Consider the following 19,902-nt stretch of genomic DNA (forward strand, 5'->3'; position numbering starts at 1 on the left):
GGCGACCCGTACGATGCCGCCCTCCGACCCGCCGCCGCGGGGTGAGAGGTCGGGCGGCCATCTTGTGGCGGCGGCCGGCTGTCGGTGAGGCGGCGTCGCGCCCTCCCCGCGGGCGGAGCAGGCCCGGCGCGGGCCGGCCCGCCGCCATGTCCTCCTTCTCCGAGTCGGCGCTGGAGAAGAAGCTGTCGGAGCTGAGCAACTCGCAGCAGAGCGTGCAGACCCTGTCGCTGTGGCTCATCCACCACCGCAAGCACGCAGGGCCCATCGTCTCCGTCTGGCACCGGGAGCTCCGCAAAGGTACGCGGGCCGGAGGACTCGGCCGCCGCCGCTCCGCTTCCCTGGCTCGGGCCGCATCCCGGCGGGGGGACCCGCTCCGGCCGCCCGTTCTCGGGCCGGTTCCTCAGGGCCGGCGCGGGGAGGACTCGGTAACCCGGGAGCGGCGGGGCAGTCGGGCCCCGGCCGCCGCTCTGGTGCGATTGTTTGTTAAGCTGTATCGGGATTACCGCGCACAGCTGGGGGATGTGTGTGCTCGGGCGGGAGGGAAGCGCCGGGAAGTGTCGGCTGAGGGGGCCGGGCCGGGCGTGGAGCTGTGCCCGGCGGCGTCCCGGCTGCACCCGGGGAACCGGGATGTGCTCCGGGGACTGTTCAGCTCCGAGATTTTGCTGTTAAATTTTGGATTCAGGCCCCTTATCCGTTATGGAATTGCGCTGAGAAATTGGGAATTCAGCCAAGTGAAAGTGACCGTAGAAATCTATAGAAACGCTTTGGTGGTATCATCCAGAAATATTTCATACTTCAAAGTTTACCTTCCTAAGTGCTGGTGACGTCCCACATGGTGCCCCAGAACAGTGGGGAGGGTCAGTGCTGGTGCCGTGTCCCTGGGCAGCTGCAGGACCAGCCACTGTCACCCCCTGGCCTGGGCAGCAGGTCCCAGCTGGAGCCTTTCACACAGTCGCTAGAGCACGTTAAGTGGGAGTTTTGGAAAGCCGGGGCTTTGCCCTGCTGTGGGAATCCCTGCTTTTGTTTTCTGCCTCGTGCGTGTGGATGCGTGGCCGTCGTGCCCCGGAGAACCGCGTGTGCTGCCAGTTCTGCCCGTAGGAAAATAGAAACTGGAGGTGCCGGATGGGAAAAACTTCTGGTGTAGGGAAGAAATTTAATGTTGCTTTGGCACAGCATTGCCTGGAAAAATATTGGAGTCTCCACAATAGGTTTCTCCTGCGATTTCACTGTGTTCTGAGTTAAGTTGTTCTATACCAAAGTGGTTTTTTCTGTAGTTAATGAAAAATAAGTCTGTTGTCACATTAATTTGCCGGTAGGTTAGAACAGCTCACTTTAATAACGTGCTTAATGTTTGTTTATTACACAGCTTTCCTCAGAGTTGACGCGTCCCTGTGTGCAAAAAGTACTAAGCTCATGTTTGTTTTATAAATCAGTTAGAAAACACCCAAGGAGAAGTAAGGAGATCAAGAACTACTCGACTTGAAGGTCTCTGATTTGCCTTGGTAGTGTGGAAATACTTTGAACTTTGTTTTTAGGCTAAACAGCTATAAGCAACTTTGAAAACCATTTTAACAATTCCAGGTGAAAGAAGCGAGAAATAAACACAAACCCTTTTTTTTTCTTCCTTTTTTTCCCTTTTCCAGCAAAATCGAGCAGGAAACTTACTTTCCTGTATTTAGCAAACGATGTCATCCAGAACAGTAAGAGGAAAGGTCCTGAATTTACCAGGGAATTTGAGTCTGTTCTCGTGGATGCTTTTTCTCATGTTGCCAGGTATGTTGCTGTGTTAGACATTTCTTCGGCTTTTCTCTCTAGAGGTTGGTATTCTTGTTGTACAAAGTTGAATTCAGTTGCAGGGATGCTCATACACTCTCTAGTAGAGATGTAATTCTGACTACTTTGCAGCGAGGAGCTGCTTAGCATTAATATTTCTCTTTGGGGAAGCGTGTTTGTGTGTGAATCAGCCCCTGACGGCTTAAATATATTTGTTCTCTGCACGCAACGCCTATGTGCTTTATTTTAATTGTTACTGAAAGGTCTTGTGGGTCTGTTCAGGGTGGAGAAATTGAATAGTTGCCACATAACGAATGGTCCTTCCCTATTGCCTCTAAACCAGCTGATATTTTGGGTCACTGGGTTATCGTCGGTCTCCTGGTTTGAGCACAGATTCTTTTTGCCTTGCTTGTTGTAATGGTTATTTGATCCATAGTCTCCTTGCTGGGCGAAGAATGAATTTTATAACTGAAAGGGAAGAAGACACGCAGCTACCATCCTATCCATAATGGACTGTTGTTTAGTTAGGATTTTCTCTAATTAGCATAATCATTCCTGTTATCGCAATTAAGGAATTTGGTGCTGTGTGTTTGGGGGTGCAGCTCTGGGTGGCTGTGGAGTTTCCAGCGCTGTGTGAGTGCAGTTAAGTGCCTAATGATCCAAACAACCTGCTTTTTAATTGGGATGTTATTGACTGAAACAACTGTTTAAAGTTAATACTCTGAGTTGTAAATGTGTCAGCTTGGGGGTGTTTTATAATTCTTCTTGCGAATTCTGAACAACAGCAAATTTCTTCCTTCAAAACTTTTCCTGCTTTTGCTCTGGGGTGGCAATGCAGAGCACTTCCAGGCAATCTTCGGCCCCAATTAAAGGAGAAAATTGACCACAAATGTGTTTTGCACAGTTTATCCCAGACAATATGAAAAAGATTCTCTCCAAGTGTGCAAATATGGCAACGGGCACAGCTGCTAGTTTGGAAGATGCTCTCTTAAAACATAAGGGATGTTTTTCAGCTGAATTATAATTGTTTTCTAATCTGTGAACAGAGAAGCAGATGAAGGCTGCAAAAAGCCGTTGGAACGATTGCTTAACATCTGGCAAGAGCGGAGCGTGTATGGCAGCGAGTTCATCCAGCAGCTGAAACTCTCTATGGAGGACTCCAACAGCCCCCAAACTAAAGGTAAGTGTCTGTTGCTCTTGTTGTCTGCCTCGCTTTGGTTTTAAACTGGTACATGTTCCACTGCAAGGAGGGGAGCTCTAGGCTCCTGGAGCTGAGTTGTTGCCAGAGCTGGGCAGGGAGATTCTTCGGGATTGTCTTGGGAAAAGTCTGGTTTTGGTTAAACTGGCAGTTCAGGTTTGCAGGTGTGTTGCCGTGGGACTGGTGGTGGCAGGAGGCTGCGCTGCCGGTGGTTCTGTCTCTGCTCGCGGGCAGAGCGCTGCAGGGCTGAGGACAGCTCAGCGGGCACAGGGAATGCCTGGTGCGGGCAGAGCGCTGCAGGGCTGCCTGCGGGGTGAGTACAGCTCAGCAGGCTGCAGGAGACTGTTGCGTCCACCTTGAGACTTGAATTGTCTCACTCCACATCTCTGAGCGTGGCCAGCTGGGTTCTTATAATGGTTTATTCAATATTGTTAGTGTTTCCATTCTCATATTCATTTTTTCTTTTGCATAGTTTTGTTACATATTTTGTTACAATTCAACAAGGACTTTTTAAGAATTTAGGCCTGGAATATATGTCCAGAAGTTTGTCTAGTGTTTGTGGGTTTTTTTGTTTGTGGTTTGTTTTTTTTTTTTTTAATGGTAGCTGATGTCATTTTGGGAAAACAAGAACTTTTCATCATGTAACATCATTAGAACATCATGGTTATATCCTTATTATTGCATGAGACAGATGTGAGAAACTGAGCATAAGCTTCTTGCGTTTACTGCTTTCGTGCTGCTTTGGCAGACACTGCTGCCTCTTGTGCAGCATCAGAAAATGTGTAACCAGTAGCGCTGTACTGACAAGGGCAGCAGCAGGATGTGTGACCCATGGCAGGTGAGGGTTGTTAACAGCCAGTGTTCCGTTGGGGGAATATTTGTCCACTTTGCAGCTAAGGGAACTGTCAGTATCTTCAAATCACCTGCAGTCACGTTGCTGCTTCGACTGGGTTTTGCTCTGTTCCTTGCAGAGCTGCGATACTTTGTGAGCGAGTTGGCTGGGCCCTTAGCAAAGTGCTCTAATGCTGGTCTTAGGCGGTGAAGACAAGCAAGATACGTCTACTGGAGTTGGTAATTAATACAGAACAGATACGAAGACATGAGGATTAATACGAGATGTGCATGCGCAGATATCCATCTAGGGCTGTAGGTTTGTGTTTTCAAGGTGCTGCTTCAGGCCCAAGTCCTGGCTGGTGCTGCAGCAGCGGCTTTCCAGCCTGCCCTGCCCGGAGTGGGGTGGCCAGGGGGTTTGGCCATTTCCCCCAATGCTGGAGGCACCAGCCCTGCCCGGGGGCTCTGTTGTCACGGGGAGCAGGCAGGGTCAGGGGTACGGCCTCTGTGCCAAACCCAAATCAAGGGGTTCTGTGCCCACGGGGAGTGGGCAGGGTGGGAGGTACAGCTGCTGTGCCACACCTCACACCTGGGGGCTCTGCTTGGGCACAATGCGTAGGGCACTGCTTGGCGTAAAGGACAGAATTTACATACGTGAACTCCTGTTACACCGAGTAACTGAGAGGTTGAAACTGTTGATTTAAGGTATAACACCGAGAGAACTGTTTCACGAGTGTTTGATTTTTAATGTGAGCCAAGTGATACTGTGTGTCCAGGGACAGGCGGGTTCCTGGGGAAGCGGCAGGACCCCCGCTCCATGTGTCCTCCTGTGGCCAGTGGTGTCCTCAGCCCTGCTACTGTTATCTTCTCCATTTTGCGTGTTTATACAAAATCAGACCCTTCCCAAGTGTAACAGACTTGTCTCTGTGGGAAGCAGAACAAAGAAATACCAATGTTTTAAGAACTGCTGTGTGCACATCTTCACTTGTCCAGAACTTTTTATTTGTCTGGGTAACTGGAGATATTAATGTAGTGCCTTTTATTTGAGGGAACAGTTCAGGCCTCTTCATGAGTGTGAATATTGCTGCCTTGTCAATTCATTGTAAAAAAGAAATGGAGATTTTTAAACTAAGAGAAAAAGAAATTGGAAAAACTCAGCAGAGTTCTCCTGAGTTTTTCTCCTAGTTTTGACTGGCTTGTTTTCAAATTAGCTGCTTAATGGTAAGAGCTAGTTTCATGTGGGATTTTCATGGATTTCTGAGATAAATCGGTGTTTGTCCAGTTTCTAGTCAGTGACTATCTATGTTGCAGAAGGCTTTGTTGTAGTCACTCTGTTCTGTTTTCAAACAGCTGAACATAAGCGAGATGGATAATAATGTGTCGGTTTTACAAATCTAGCATTTATTATAAAAGGGGAAAACTGTAGTACACTGCTCCTCCAAAATCATTCTGACGTCCTGGGTTTGTCTGTACCCAAGGTAGACACAGCTGGGAAATAACTACCAGTCTCTTTAGATTGGTAGAAGGTTGTGCCATTATAATTTTGAAGCTCCTTAAGGGTATCTGGTGCTGTAATAATGAGTGTTCTTGTTTTCAGCCCAAGGTATGGTTTAAATTCAGCTGGTCTGTCTTTCAAACAATGGTTACCTATAGAACTTCACAAGTTGAACCCCCTGTTTTACAGGTTACCTGTTATTCTAGAACTACAGTAGCTGTGAAATGGGGTTTCCTTGCATGTTTCCCTGCAGGCAGAAGTTTCCACTCGTGCAACTTGTCCTATAACTGTGTGCTTAACTGTCAGAAAAGATGGGTGATGTAGCTGTGCTGGGGCTGATAAATCCTCATGTGAAATAAGGACTTTCTTTTTAATTGGAACCCTTTGCGTAGTTCCCTCCTGTGAAAGGCATTATCTACATGGGGAGTTCCCTACCGTGTGGTGTGGCTGCTTCTTGAACGAGGAGATGAATGTAAGCAAGTCTTCATGAGAGATGATAATAATTTTGTGTTGCCTTAAGATTGAAAAAACCCCACACATAAAGCCACTGTTTTTAACAGAGCCAAGTTCTTGTACTCTAGTTATCCTTTTGAATGTGTGCATACGGATTCCGCAGCTGATTTCTCTTTTCTGTGCACATGAGCCTGGAGTCAAATCAGAGCAGCCTGTTTACCCGTAAAACCTGTTCTGAAGAGATGAGAACAGGTGAACCCCTGGGTGGGAAGGTCACCCAGGTGGAGGAAACCTCGGGCTTCATGACCAAGGTCTGTGACGCTGTGAGCTTCCTCAGGCACCAGAGTGGGTTTGAAGACAGAAAGGCTGGTGGAGAAATACCTTTACGAGTCTCTCCGGACACTGCAACAGCGAGATAACAACACCTGGAGTTTCACTGCAAAGCTGTTATGATGGCAGTTGGTCACTTTGGAGAAGCAAAGTGCTTCACTCTTTGAAGGCTTGTGGGGAGCAGTTTGGTTTCTGAGCTGTGGAGAAGACCCCGAGGAGCAGGAGGACTGACTGCATCTCTAGTGGTGGCTTCTCGGGCTTCTTTATGGCGGTGTCAGGAATGGCCTCGTGATTTTCCTGCCAGAAGCTGCCCATGCTCTCCAAGGATACCCCGATTGTTTCAGAAGATGCGTTACACACCACTGCTGAATTTGGATCAGTTCCCAGTGCTCTTAATGCTGGCTTTCCTCTTCCCTTCTCGGATTTGATGGGCTTTTTCAGAAGTGCAGACTGCAATGGTTCAATTACTTTTGGCTAGCAGATTTTGAAAGCTACCTGGGCAGGGTGTGTTATAACTGATGCCTGGGTTCCTGCCTCTCTCAGAGGTCCTCTTACACCTTATGCTCTGGAGTCTGAAAATAAGTATAGGGGTTTTTTTTTCTGTCTTGCTGTAATGGAGATGGTGTTTCTAGGACTCTTCAGTGAGGTCTTCTACTGCCCCTGTTTGCTGATGCCAAGGAAAGTGCAACAGTCTACTTTTATGTCATGCTATTCATGCCCAAAATGCTATTTCAGTAGAGTCTTTCCAGTCCGACGCTCTTGGTCTTGTTCAGATGGGAAGTTCAATTCTGAGTCTTCACCGTTAGAGCCGTAAGCAGGCACAATACTGTCTTGTGCTAGACTGGTTGGCAACACAGCAGGAATAGCTCTTCAGCAATTTTAATCCCAATTCTCATTTTTATTTTCAGTTCTGTGTACACTATGTGCATTCTTCTATTGATTATCTTGTGTTTAGCCTTTGGTTAATTACTTCATGGTAGGTGCACAAAAGTGATGACACGTTGTCCTGGGCTGCACAACTTTAACTGCTCTCTTACTTTAACTGTTCTCCTACTTTAACTGCTCTCTTTGGTCGTTTTGTCACCTGCATATCTCCCTTGAGCTTGGCTGGTCCCTTTCGCAGAGCTCAGTGGACAGCAGCTGATTTTTGTGTTGATCTGGTATTTTGTCAGTCAGATTATCAAGCATTATTGCATGCATGGTATACATACAATACTTAGTCTGTACCTTTTTCTAGCCTAGGTAGCTTTGCTCCAGCATGCATCAAAAGTAATTTGGTTGAGGGTAACTGTTTTCTGTGCTTCTTTGCCTTCCATTGAGTAAATCTATTCTCTAACAGAGATGTGTTTGTGTCAGCCTCATGAAGGTCGTTCGGCTCTTTCTCACGGCAGCATGTACAGCGCCTCTGACTTTGTGGAAATAAAGCTTTTCAAACATATGTCCCACCTGACAAGCAGGGAAAGTTCTGGATTTAGGGACAGACTCTTCTGTTTGCTTCCTCATTAGAGCTGGGCAGACTGATTTCATTTTAAATCAAGTGTCCTTGAGTTTTCCTGTGAATCAAATGTTTTCCTTGAACTCCATGATTATCTCGGCAAGACTTGATTCCATTGAAGAGATGTTCACAAGACTGTCCAGGGCTTTCTTACAAATCACCCTGGCCCTTATGAATTCTGGTGGCAAGTCTGAAGAATGATGTGTCGTCTTCTGAAGGCTCTGTGACTGGAGCAAAGGCTGCACTGGAACTTCAGACTCCATTCAATAAACTGTCTCTCCCCTTTTAAGCTCAGGTACGCTATGCTGAGGTTCATTTAACCAACACTGCCTTGCTGTATGAAATCCTTATTTCTGAATGCTCTAGGTTACCTGTTTGGAGGTCGGTTCATGCTCTGCCCATTGCTGTCATTGCTGGGTTTTTATTTCACAGAGCTGTCCTACTCTGACAGACAAGTGGAAGGTCAAATAACCGGCGGTCATTCAGTTCATGGTGGGACCACAGTGAGCATATATTTGGTGCAAAAAAATAACATGAAATTCTTCTGTCCATATGTATCTTAGTGTCGATGCGTCATTTCTACTGGTAGAAATCCTGAGCTGCATATGTGGTATGAACCAGAGAATCTGAGCAGGCTTGGAGACCTGCCATTTATTGGCAAACAGGATGTTTACTTGCCTTTCGTTCTTCAGTGTAGGAGGCACAAGTACGTGTACAGTGCACACAGCTGATACAGAGACTGTATCCTTGTACTTGCATGTACAGGATGCACGTGTGAGCAGAATCAGCCTTTTATTGCTGTTTTGCCTTTGAGTGTTTGGAATATGGTGCCAACATGAGAGTCCAGCTGTGGTCACCCTTCTCCTTAGAGAGCTTCAACATTGGAGGATCTGGTACTGGTTTTTTAAAGTAGAGATAGTCAGGGTGGGCAGATCTGATGTCCAAATTAGTTGCTTATGTGTGTCTTCAGTTGCAGAGGAGAAGAAGTCATTGAAGCGGACTTTTCAGCAGATCCAAGAGGAGGAAGATGACGATTACCCTGGGAGCTACTCGCCCCAGGACCCCAGCGCTGGGCCACTGCTGGTACGTGGGGAGCGGGGCTGAGGCACCTCCCGCGGGTGCAGCCACGAGGTGGAGCTGCCCACAATTGCTTTTCATGGGGACATTCGCTTGGGGCTTGAGAAATGCATGTGAAATGGAACTGGTTCTTTTTTCATATTGGAACACTGTGCCACTCCTGGGTGATTGCGTGTAGTCTAAACCAAGTCCAAGTGGCATTACCAGTAGAGAATCTCAAAGGGCTGCTGGAAGAGCAGACCATATTCTAAATTCTTGCAAAGATCAGTGTATAATCTCTCGAACCCAAAGTTGTAACACAGTTAAATATTTTTTTGTAGGATATCTCTCTCCATGAGCTATTAAAAAGCCCAAACTTTGATAGATGTGTATGGAGCTGGTTAGGACAACCAGTTCTGAAGACTTTATTTTAATAGGAATGAAACAGAGGATCATTCTGAGCATTTAAGGCTACAAAATGAGTGTGTTAAACCTCAGATGCAGTGACCACAGCCACAGGAAATGGCTTAAAAGTTACCTGGTTTTAACGTTTGCTAACTTGTCTTGTAGACCGAGGATTTGATCAAAGCCCTGCAAGACCTGGAAAATGCAGCATCAGGAGATGCAACAGTGCGGCAAAAAATTGCTTCCTTGCCTCAGGAAGTTCAAGATGTTTCATTACTGGAGAAAATTACAGGTATGGAACTGGAAGATGAATGAACATGGGTACAAGGAATAACTTAGAAATCAAAGGTGGTTTTCTTTAAATAATCAGAAGGTACAGCAGAGTGAGTTCCTGCTTTTATGTCCTTGTTTTGTAGCTCTTGGGTAATGAATAGGCAGCAATCCTGAGAAGTAAGGTTGAAGATGGAAATTCATAGCTGCTTCCTTTTTTTTTTTTTTTTTTTTTGCTTGGACCAAGGCTTTTGTACTTGAAGAGCATCAACAGCATTTTGCAAGAATGTAAAGGACATAGGGCCAGAGTTCTCAAATGGATGTGTTTGATTTTGAACACCTTGGCTGTTAGATATTTTTGAGTTTTATCAGACTGTGCTGAGTACACGCATAGTCCATGGTTGCTATGGAAAAGGAAAGTTGCTACCCCCATTAGTCTGTCAGTCCTTGTTTAAATGGTCTTTTACAATTGTATTTGAAAAGTAATCTTAATAGAAGCTTTTGAAAATTGAACTGATTTGACTCTTGTTCCTGGAAGCAGTTTTAATTTAGAATTCATTTTGAGCTGTCACTTATTTAGTCCTTTATAGTATAATCTTAGAGTGTCCAACTGTGAAGACTAGTGTTCAATTCGTATCTTTGCTCATATACATTAAGAGCTATTCGAAGAAAAGATCAATTAGAAAGTGCAAATCATGTTTAAATGTGAAAACCACCTGATTTGTTTAGACTGCACTTTCAGAATTCAGTTAAACTTTTAAATTTATCCCCCTGCCAGTCACCGACATTTCTGCAAGGATAAAAGGTGGTCAGTCATGTCAGCGTCTCAAAACCACCGTTCTCGGGCTGTTAGTCCTGTTTCCTTTGTATCCCCTGTGGCGGGAACTCCCATTTTCCTGTCAAGCCAGGAGCGTGTTTATGAGTGAGATGCTGTTGTGTGTGTGGCTGGTGAATTGCAGCCCTTCTGTCAGAGAGGAAAGTTCTAAACTTCCAACCCTTGTGCATGCAGACAAAGAGGCGGCCGAGCGGCTCTCGAAGACGGTGGATGAGGCATGTCTGCTGCTGGCCGAGTACAATGGGCGGCTGGCGGCCGAGCTGGAGGACCGGCGGCAGCTGGCGCGCATGCTCATCGAGTACACCCAGAACCAGAAGGACGTGCTGAGCGAGAAGGAGAAGAAGCTGGAGGTGAGTATTGATGGCAGTGAGCCGACTGCCTCACCAAACGCTGCCGCTCGGCCCCTCATCTGTGCTTCTCTCAGGGGAAATTATTCTAGGTGTGAGCGTTACATTTGGAGTAAAACAGGAGTACGAGTGCCGTGTCAAAGGTCTGGAGAAGACAAACCTGTTCTGGTGTTCAGTCTCGTATGTTTTAATGCATATGGACGTGAAAAGCCCAGAACTCAATACTTTTTAAAGAAAAATAGGCTCACCCGACAAAGTTTCTGCAGATTTACTCTATTTTTTAATTAAATTGCATTTCCAAAAATTCAATGTCCCTTTGCTACAATTAGCTGGCACTTTTTTATTTGTTGAGTTTTGTTATTCTTTTCCTTATGGTTTGGTGCCCCTCATCTGCCTTCCCAGCCCCTTCTCAATAAGGAGATGCTGTTTAAACAAGATCTTCTGGCATCCATCCTTCAGCAGCCGCTTCCCAACAGCTTCAGGGAAGGGGTGTGAACTGGGCTGGTGGGGTAGGCCGGTGACTCGCATGTCCTGCCATAGCTCCTTGAACGCGGGCAGGACGCTGGCAAATGCACCAACAGGGCCTGAGCACCAGCCGCACGTCCCAGGGGCCGCGGCACCTGCCCTCCATCTCAAACGGGCTTTCTTGGAGGAGGTTCTTTGAGTGCTGCGTCCTGGGAGCAGTGGGGAGGTTTAATTACCGACCATGGCTGTGTGTCGCTCTGCCATCTGTTCAGCGACCCCGGGTGGCGCGTGAAGCGCTTCCCCCTCGCCACGGGCGGCTGGTGCTGTGAGCAGCTGCTGCTGGGGGCACAGGAGCTGCTGCAGAGGACAAAACCTGCTGCAAGGAGACTCTGCTGGAGCATGTGCAGGCTCTGCTCACCGTCGTGACAAACTTGTCCTCTGACAGCTAGGCAACGTTGTTCTGGGGGAAATTTGGGATGTTTCCGTTGTCACAGGTGTTTATACCAGAGTTTGTCCGTGTCTTATGGTTCTGAACATGTTGCTTTTCCAGAGCAAGGTTTTTCCCAAATCAGCCAAACAAGTGCTGATGCTGCACTCAGAATTAGAGTGGATAGTTAGTAATTCTGTTAGCTTGTTTAGCTTGAATTTCTTCAAGCATAGTGTCTGCCTTATGACCGAGTCATTAAAAGGCACTTTCAGATGTGGATATGACAGATGCCATAAAACCAAATCCTGTTTGGCACCTGATTTATTTGCTGAATACTAGTGGAAGTTTTGGGTGTGTGGTTTTTTTTTTCCTTGCTGAAAGGACACCTGTCTAGTAGAAACACAGATGTGTATGTGTATTTATAAAAAGATATAAATGATAGAAACAATGCTCTTTACTTTTTTTAAAAAAGGAAAGAAATAGGTAGCAAGATGCTGCACATCAATGTTTTAAAATGCCTGGAACAGTCCATTAATTTGAGTCAGTTTGAGAGAGTGAAATTCAGAAACTCACAATGAATGTAATCCTGAAAATCAAGCGATTCACTGGCTGGGCTCCTTTGTTAATAAGAATAATCCTGCTGATAGCAACAGGACAGGTTGTTTGCCCACTGTTGAATGTACACACATTCTTAAATATGTTGGAAGCTAAAGAATGATCTTATTGAATATCTGTTTAGGTTGGCATCTTTGCTGTTCTGACAAACAAGGTGGCCTTAGTACTGTGAAGTCTGAAATGAGTGGCAGGAAATGCCACTCCAGAACTCAGTGAACATGAAGGCACAATTCATATTGGTGTCAAATCTCACATCTTAGCTGGGGGATGTTGCCTGATTAAAGCACTGCATTGTTCTCAAGTTGTAGGGGTTAATAAATAGTGGAAGATGTTGGTTACAGATACGGCAGGCATATCTGCTCATCAGTTTTCTTTGAGTCTTTGATGTTCTCACAGCAACGTTAGTGATAAGACTGGATTTTCCTTTGTAGTGCTAATAAGCGTTTTAATAGGAGGCTCTGAAATTCTTGTAGCAATTAAGAATGTATTAAAAACCAAAACATTTACTCCAAGCAAAGACCGAAATAAGAAAATAACTTGAACCAATCTAATTTTACAGATCTTCTCATTGTGTGATTTGCTCTCTCCAGATATCTTTTCCAGCATCTTGGGTACTACCGACTGTGAGTTTTTCTCTTGTGCAGTCAATTTCCTGACTCGGCCGAGATGGCGTTTCAGGTAGAGGTGGATTGTTCACTGTGCTCATCTCACCCAGGCTCCCCGTTGGGAAGGGGTTTCTGGTAGGAACATGGCTCAGGCCTTTATTGTAAGACATGGAAGTGTCTGATTTGGAAATTGCTCTGGGTATTTTGTGTACTCTATTTACTCACAAAGCAAAGTCTGTCACTACGATAGTAATGAAAGTAGCTCATCTACATCTTTTGAAAAGCAGCTTTTGTGATCTAGAGAGCTGCAGTTGTTTACTAATCCTATTAATACTGTCCCTTGTGAAACATCGCAAATTCTCAAGACATACACATAAACTCGGCGTATTTATGTCTCGTGGGCTAATGCTCAACACACTTGGCAATGTCAAAACCCTGGGACACAGAGCTCTTGTCATCAGCTGCAGAAAAGTTGTTTAGTTGAGGGACAGGATGCTGGGAAGGGTGGTTTTGGGCAATGAATTACAAATCAACGTCAATCCCGACTGGTATGACTGGGCTGAGACTCTGTGGTGCTCAAGCGCTGGTGGGGGGGAGGAGGCTGCACAGAGCCCCAGGGTTGTGACATACAGACAGACAGATGCTGCTCAGAGGGCAGCACTTGAACAAATCAAAAGTGTATTAACTAGCATTACTTTACTGGGGGACCAAAGCTGATGCTAAACAGCCCATAGCAAGGCATATATTTTTAAGGGTCCGTATTCCTTAGATTAACTTACTGAAAGGAATGGTGGATGCTGGTGTTGAACATCTGAACAAATCAAGGGCTTACTTGTGCTGCTCGTGTACTCGGTGAGCAGGAACGTGACTGTCCTGGCTTTTGAAAGCTTTTCTTTTTGAGTATTTTTTCCTGACACCCTTCATATTGGTAATTTCTTATAAATACGTTGTAATTGGTCATTTCTTATAAATATGTTGTAATTGTGAAACTGTTATTCTAACACGTTTTAATGTTTCAAAGTACTTTGGCTAGGTGGGAAGCAGCAAAGCAGCGGAATACCTAAGCAACCTACTATATTAGCGTTGTATATTTAGTGTCGTAAGTAGATTTTACGTAGCCATACAAACATGACTGTCAAACCTCTCGCTTCACTACAGAGTCTTTCCAAATTCCTGTTGAGCTGCTGGTGCATTTTTCCCCTGACTTCTGTGGGCTTTTGCTCTCGTACATCTGGCCGAAGCTGCAGCATATCAAAACTGAAACTGGCTGCTCTTCCTCCTCACGTTCTGAATTCTCATTAATGCTGAACTAGATGTTTTCCAGCAGCTGCAATTGCTGTGATGACTTACAGTGTGTTCCTGCTTGACCCTGAACAGGAATGGAAGTGTCCAGTGCAGATTCAAAGCTGAAATGAGATGAAGCCTGTGCTGTGACTCACCAAGGTGAACCACGCGGGGCAGCAGCCCTCGGGCTGAATTTCCTTTCACATCGATTGTAGTTGGTTTTATAATGTTCAAGCCAGGCTGCTTTGGAATGCAGCCTTTCTGTCAGATTCTTCAGTGGTGTTTAATTCTGATTTTACGTTTGTTTCAGGGACTAAGGATCTGATTCACTTGGCCGCTGTGGATGTTGAATCCCACATACTGAAAGGGAATGTTGATTAGCAAAAGCCTCTGCGTGGCACAGTGCCAGTTTTTTCTGTATCACCCTGAAACTCCTGCTTACAGCAAAGATCTCATTATTTGGACTAAAAAAAGCAAATAGGATCCAAATACTATTAATCTTAATGAAAACCACCTCTGCAGAGAGGCAATTAGCTAGGCACATGGATTACAAACTAACACCTCACAAAACAGAGGCTTCTTTTAAGTGCACTTCATATTTTTTCTGTTTTATAGAATGGAGAGACGTTATGCAAAACCTGCAGGGTGCAGTTTCTGCTCTCCCCAGTCCGTTCTGCTGTGACCTGTCAGCACAATGTTGGGTACCGGAGTAGATGGAAAGTTCTGCAGCGGGGTCTGTGCTGTGGATCTGATCTGCACAGCAAGTATTCGTCTCTTCTAGGAAAACTTGGTTCCTGAGTTACTCCCTTAGAATGTCATTTCCATTCCTGAATTTAGTGACCTTTTTCTGAGCCAGATTTCTTAATGGTTTGGGGGCTATTGTTGCTTTTTCCTTGTGAGCATTTTCTCTCTTTTTTTTAATTAATAGGTACAATTTAGGCCTTATTGCTTTAACAGACTTTGGTGTGGACTAGTTAATCCCTGCATTAACCTACTAGTAAGGTAGAATTATTAGAATTGAATGGAGATAGTTCTCAAGGTGACTTGATCTTTTTTTTGTCCTGTGTACCAAAGTCTCTGTTCGAATTGAGGTGTTTCTGGTAGCTCAGTACTGCAGATAGCTCTCAGTGCAGAGTACCCCTGAAAATGGGGATATATTAAGAGCAGTATTTTCCTAACCATTTTAAGCTGTTAACTGTGACTCTGGGAACAGGCTACTGCTGTTGTGTGGAGGAATTGCTCCTAAGTCCTCATGTTTGCTGGAGCACAAGTGTGGTCTGTACGTGTCCCGGTGCTGCTTCGTTCGTCAGCATGTTTGCTCGGGGCTGGGCCACCAAGGCATTGCAAAAATTCTCATTCCCCTAAACAGTTCTGTCAGGAAAGAAATATTGTTTGGATCTAATACAATTGTAATATTTACACAAATTGTCTTCGGCTAAAAAAGCCATAGTGTCCTGCTCCTGAGCGTCCCTAGAAGCAGCGTGTGCTGGTCTTCCTGCCAGTTCTGCCCTGCGAGCGCAGAACATTGATCTTCCTGGGGAGCAGACATTGCGTTGTACCTGGCTTTACACAATTCTCATGCGTGGGTCTTGGCAATTCAGGCAGTATCTGAGATATTTTTTGGCTTATTCTTGGAATTTGCACCTTCTACCCCATTTATCAGACTGGGAGGACTTGCCAGCTTGGTTTCTTTCCTATCTTTAGTAAGAATTACTACAGAAAGAAAACCTGCTGATATTCACTCTTGACAGTGTTTGGCATTCTTGAGAAAGTGCTGCCCTTTCTTTCCTGGCTTGGTATCCATCGCTCCCTGACAACGTCCTGAGTTATGATTTTTTTTTTTTTTTAAAGACAGTCTTCTGGGGGAAAAACAAGCACTCTGAATGCAGTCTCTTCCCCCTTCTGTCCGTAAGCATTTGGAATACAATAACACAGTAGATATCTTTGCCGTGTCCCGTCTGTGTGGGAGCTGGTGCTGTGTCCCTGCCCCGCAGGTCCCTCTCCCTGACTGCCAGCAGCAGATGCTCCATTCATGTCTCTCCCTTTCCCCAGCGTCGGCTCCACCGTCTCTTGCAGAAGTACACGCAGTGTTGCGGTGCAGCACTTCACAGCTTTCCTCCTCAGCTGCTCCTCCAGGCCCGTGAACAGCACGCTATTGTTTGTGAAGCTGGTGCAGCTTTGTTTGAACTTGATTATTTCAGCACATATCCCATGTGCGTTAACAGCAGTGTTTGGTTATGGCGGTGTGTTAACTCACTGAGCCTCACAGAAAGATTTAAGTTGGAAATAAGCTGTTAAAGGACATTATTACTTGGTGCTGGCAGGAAATTTATGGAATATATTTATACAGCCATTCCAGGCGTAGGGCTATTCTGAGCTGTTGCAATCAGCTGCTGCTCTCGCTATTCTAATTCAAAATAATGAAACACAGAGAGTAGAAACTCGTTGCTTGTAACCCTGCAGGAGCTGCTCTGCTTTGATATTTGGAGAAGGTGAAGAGAATTTCCATCACTGAGAAGGTTAGAAAGATGGGATTAAAGTTGTAAACTCTTCAGAAAGATGCTTTGATTAGATGTGTGCCTAGTTTTACTTGATCTTCAAAGACAGACTTCTGTTCTCTGGTAAACCGTTCTCTTTGCCAAGTAATTAAGAAATGAAAAGTAAGTTAATATTATAACTGACTGTGGAAGGCCGTGTACAGTTTTTCTTCAGCTCGTTGTTGCCTGCATTGTGGAGATGCTGTGGAATACCTGCCGTACCCACCGCTAGGGTCTGCAGCTTTGGGGGCATTTCACACAGATTCTGTGACAGTGCCACGGGGCAGGATCGGTGCTTTGGGGGTGCCAGAGCCTGTGGACAGGCTGCGAATTTGGGTCATGTAGCAGTTGCTTGGAGAACCAGGACCTTGCCACCTGCTCCCAGAGTCCTCACCTGGAAAATACTTCTGGCTTAACTACAAGCTCCGTTAATTAACCTCTGCTTAATCTTGGTTCTCTGTTTCCCTCAGGAGTACAAGCAGAAGCTCGCTCGGGTGACCCAGGTGCGCAAGGAGCTGAAATCCCACATCCAGAGCCTGCCGGACCTGTCGCTGCTGCCCAACGTCACGGGAGGGCTGGCACCGCTGCCGTCGGCTGGTGACCTGTTTTCCACAGACTAGGACAGGCTGTCCCCAGTTTCCACCGCCGGCAGAAGGAAGACGACTGGTGTTGGCTGGAAATCCACTCTTCCGAGATCTGCAGTAGGAAGGAACTTGCAGACGCTGCTTTCGGCCTCTCGGCTGCTCCTGCTCTCCCTCGCGCTGTGTGCGCTGCCTCATGCTGAGGGGAGGAGAAAAGCGAGTTTTTCTGAGCTTGGAAGGGAGTGGGGACAGTCCAGATAGGAAAACGTGTCTCATCTTTTTCCATACTCTTTAGTTGCTGTTTGCTCTTAGCACTTGTTACCCCCACAAATGTCACGAGAATCATGTACATATGTACCTGGAAAGTTTTCCAAGAAAGGCTGACCATATAACATCTTTTCTCTATAAACGTATTGTATTATTTCTGGATAAGTCTTGTCTGTTTTAGTTTGGTTTCTGCCCCTTGTCTCTGAGCAGTGGAGTGGCCGGTGTGCTCCCAGGGCTGTGTGCAGGTCTGTGCCGTGGCAGCGGAGCAGCACGGCACCTACCAAGCACTGGTACAGAGAAATACTGTCCTTGAATCTACAGTTCCTCGTTGTGCTGTGGGACTGACATGGACACAGTTCCCGTTCGGTGTGTACGGAAATGGGAACTTGCTACAGGCAATAAAAATAAGCAGCTTTTCTTTGTGAATTAGAGAGAGCTTCTTTGCTGAGCAATGCAGAACTGGATATTACCTGAATGAGAATGAAAGGAAGTTTTGTTCTAGCTACCTTAGATTTATACCACATTTTTCCTCTTCCTTATACAAAATCAGATGGTTGCAGAAGCTGTAACAGTGTATTGCAGCTGGTGACATCCCGGTGACGGGCACTATCTAATCCACTCTGAGGATGGTTACACTGAAAATACTATTCTATAAATTCTCTCTGTAGCTTTAGTGAAGTTATTCGATGAACAGAAGTTAAATGTGGTATAAATATTTATTTATATAGAAAATAGACCCATATATATGCACATATCCTGTATGCACATGTACCATGTCCATGCATGTAGATATTAGAAGGATGTACTTAATTTTGTGTCGCAGATTATTGTGAATTGATTTTTGTAATTGGGAAAAGTCAGGAAAAAAGTCCAATTTAAAATACTCTTAACTGCATTATGTTGCTAGCTGATGTTTAGCTGCCATGGGCACAGTGACATTTCGGTTTGTGTGTTAGGTTAACAAGCTGGACTCTGATCACTGAAAAGCATTCCGATTTGGATAACAATTCTGTTTAAATTAAGCACCTCTCACTAGAAAACATTTTGGGTTTCTGGAAACACTTGATCTGGTAATGCAGGTTTTGTAACACAGGCTGAAATGGGTTGAGTGACGTGCTGTGGTTGTGCCTCCCTATAGTCTTATGCTGCTGTTGTCACAGACATGAAAGGAAACCTACAGGAATGCAAAGCTTGTTCTGTGTCCTCAGTAATTTATTTTCCAGGGTACCCAGAGCCTATTCAGCACTCAGTTAAAACAAGTAATACAGCATTTTTTGGTCACTAAGTTGTTCAGAAGCTCCCGTCCTTTTCTCCCTGCCGCTGCAGCGTGTCCGTGTTCTCAGAACTCCTCGCACCCTCACAGCCCAGCCAGGCCCTGGGGCCCGTCCCAGACGCTGTCCGTGGCTGAGCAGTTCCTTCCCAGCTGCCTTGGTTGTGCAGCCCCGTGGGGCCAAACGTTCCTCACACAGGCACTGGACGTTCTCTCTGCTTTTGCCAAAAATGAAAAACAAACCCCCTCCCAAGCCTCAAAAACCCAAACCAAAAGACTCATTTCTGTCCTGTCGCAGCTCGTGGAGTCACCTGAGGCTGTTTAACCAATAGTTGTTCTGACCATTGATTGAATGTGTAGCTGTTAGAGGACAAAAAAGCTGTCATAAAAAAATTATGTAGACAAGTGTGTTGGGATCTCACGCCATTGTTTTGGGCAGATCTGTGAGAGAGTTGTATGTCTTTTTTTAATTGAAATGTTTTGATTTTTTTTTTTCCAAATATATGTGTGTGTTTTATTTTGCTTAATTTAATTGAAGTCTTGTGGTTTTTAATTTTATTTGTTTTACTTTTTGGGCAAAGGGCATCTGGTGAACTGGGTGACGTTCGCTCAAGGTTGAACAGATTTCCCCCAAGGTGTGTCTTTTTTTTAACAAAAGCTCAAATCTGTAAATGAATTGATTCAGGAATTAATTTAGACGTATAGGCTGCCATTTGTGCCAGCAGTATATTCTGAAATGTCTCATAGATATCTATTTTTGAATAAAGAGGGTGTCGTTGAGTAGCAGTGGTCTCACTGGTTTGTCCCAGCGCAGCTGTCGCTCTGGGTTTGCTGTTCCCTGCAGTCCTGGTGGCTGCTGGACGCTGCTCCCCCCCACTCTGCAGCCCCGCTGCGGCAGTTTGTCTGTCCCTGGTGGAAGGTCCGTGGGGCAGAAGGTGCCGGGGTGGGTGTCGGGCTGGAGCAGGACCTGGTTTGGGAAGGAAGAACCAAAGCTGGAGGTTTTACAACCCGCAGGCTGGATTTGCGGTGAGAGGACCTGGGGCACACGGTGCTGGACGAGTTCAGCGTAGGATTCTCTGCAGAGTCCAAGATGCAAATCGGTTATCTGGTGAACAGCCAAGTCTCCTTCGGATGGAGAGGAGATGGTGTGAATCACAACCTTGATGCCTTTGTGGCTTCTAGAGCTGCTGCCTTTCCCTTCTGCTGCTTGCGGGAATCAGTAGGTAGAAAATCGTGTCTTTATTTGTATTCTCAGCAGGGCTTTCACATGACACCTTTTAGCAAGAGTTTGATAGAGGCTGAGCCTTCCCAGGCCTCAGCGTGTGTGGAAGCAGAGGGATCTCATTCTGTGTGAATCACGTTC

General features: G+C 45.7%; 1 protein-coding gene across 2 annotated transcripts; it reads left to right on the forward strand.

The window, feature by feature from the left end:
* The first annotated feature begins 8 nt into the window (after positions 1–8).
* RPRD1B (regulation of nuclear pre-mRNA domain containing 1B) lies at positions 9–19,322 on the forward strand. 2 transcript variants are annotated; one of them, XM_065645391.1, is made up of 7 exons: positions 9–297; positions 1,644–1,773; positions 2,820–2,953; positions 8,552–8,658; positions 9,202–9,328; positions 10,316–10,491; positions 16,892–19,322. In XM_065645391.1, exons 1-7 carry the CDS (start codon positions 147–149, stop codon positions 17,039–17,041), a joined length of 975 nt encoding a protein of 324 aa, XP_065501463.1. In that variant the 5' UTR covers positions 9–146; the 3' UTR covers positions 17,042–19,322. The 2 variants fall into 2 exon arrangements, with proteins under 2 accessions (XP_065501463.1, XP_065501462.1); XM_065645390.1 differs by having other exon boundaries at positions 10–297; positions 8,546–8,658.
* Positions 19,323–19,902: the final 580 nt, after the last annotated feature.

This window comes from Caloenas nicobarica, chromosome 15, assembly GCF_036013445.1.
Source record: "Caloenas nicobarica isolate bCalNic1 chromosome 15, bCalNic1.hap1, whole genome shotgun sequence".
Lineage (NCBI taxonomy): Eukaryota > Metazoa > Chordata > Aves > Columbiformes > Columbidae > Caloenas > Caloenas nicobarica.

Bases quoted from the DNA above. Each gene is read 5' to 3' on its own strand.
- RPRD1B (XM_065645390.1), top strand. From the start codon at position 147: ATGTCCTCCTTCTCCGAGTCGGCGCTGGAGAAGAAGCTGTCGGAGCTG. The intron at 2,954-8,545 runs GTAAGTGTCTGT...GTGTGTCTTCAG, and splicing joins CAACAGCCCCCAAACTAAAG to TTGCAGAGGAGAAGAAGTCA. The intron at 9,329-10,315 runs GTATGGAACTGG...TTGTGCATGCAG, and splicing joins ATTACTGGAGAAAATTACAG to ACAAAGAGGCGGCCGAGCGG.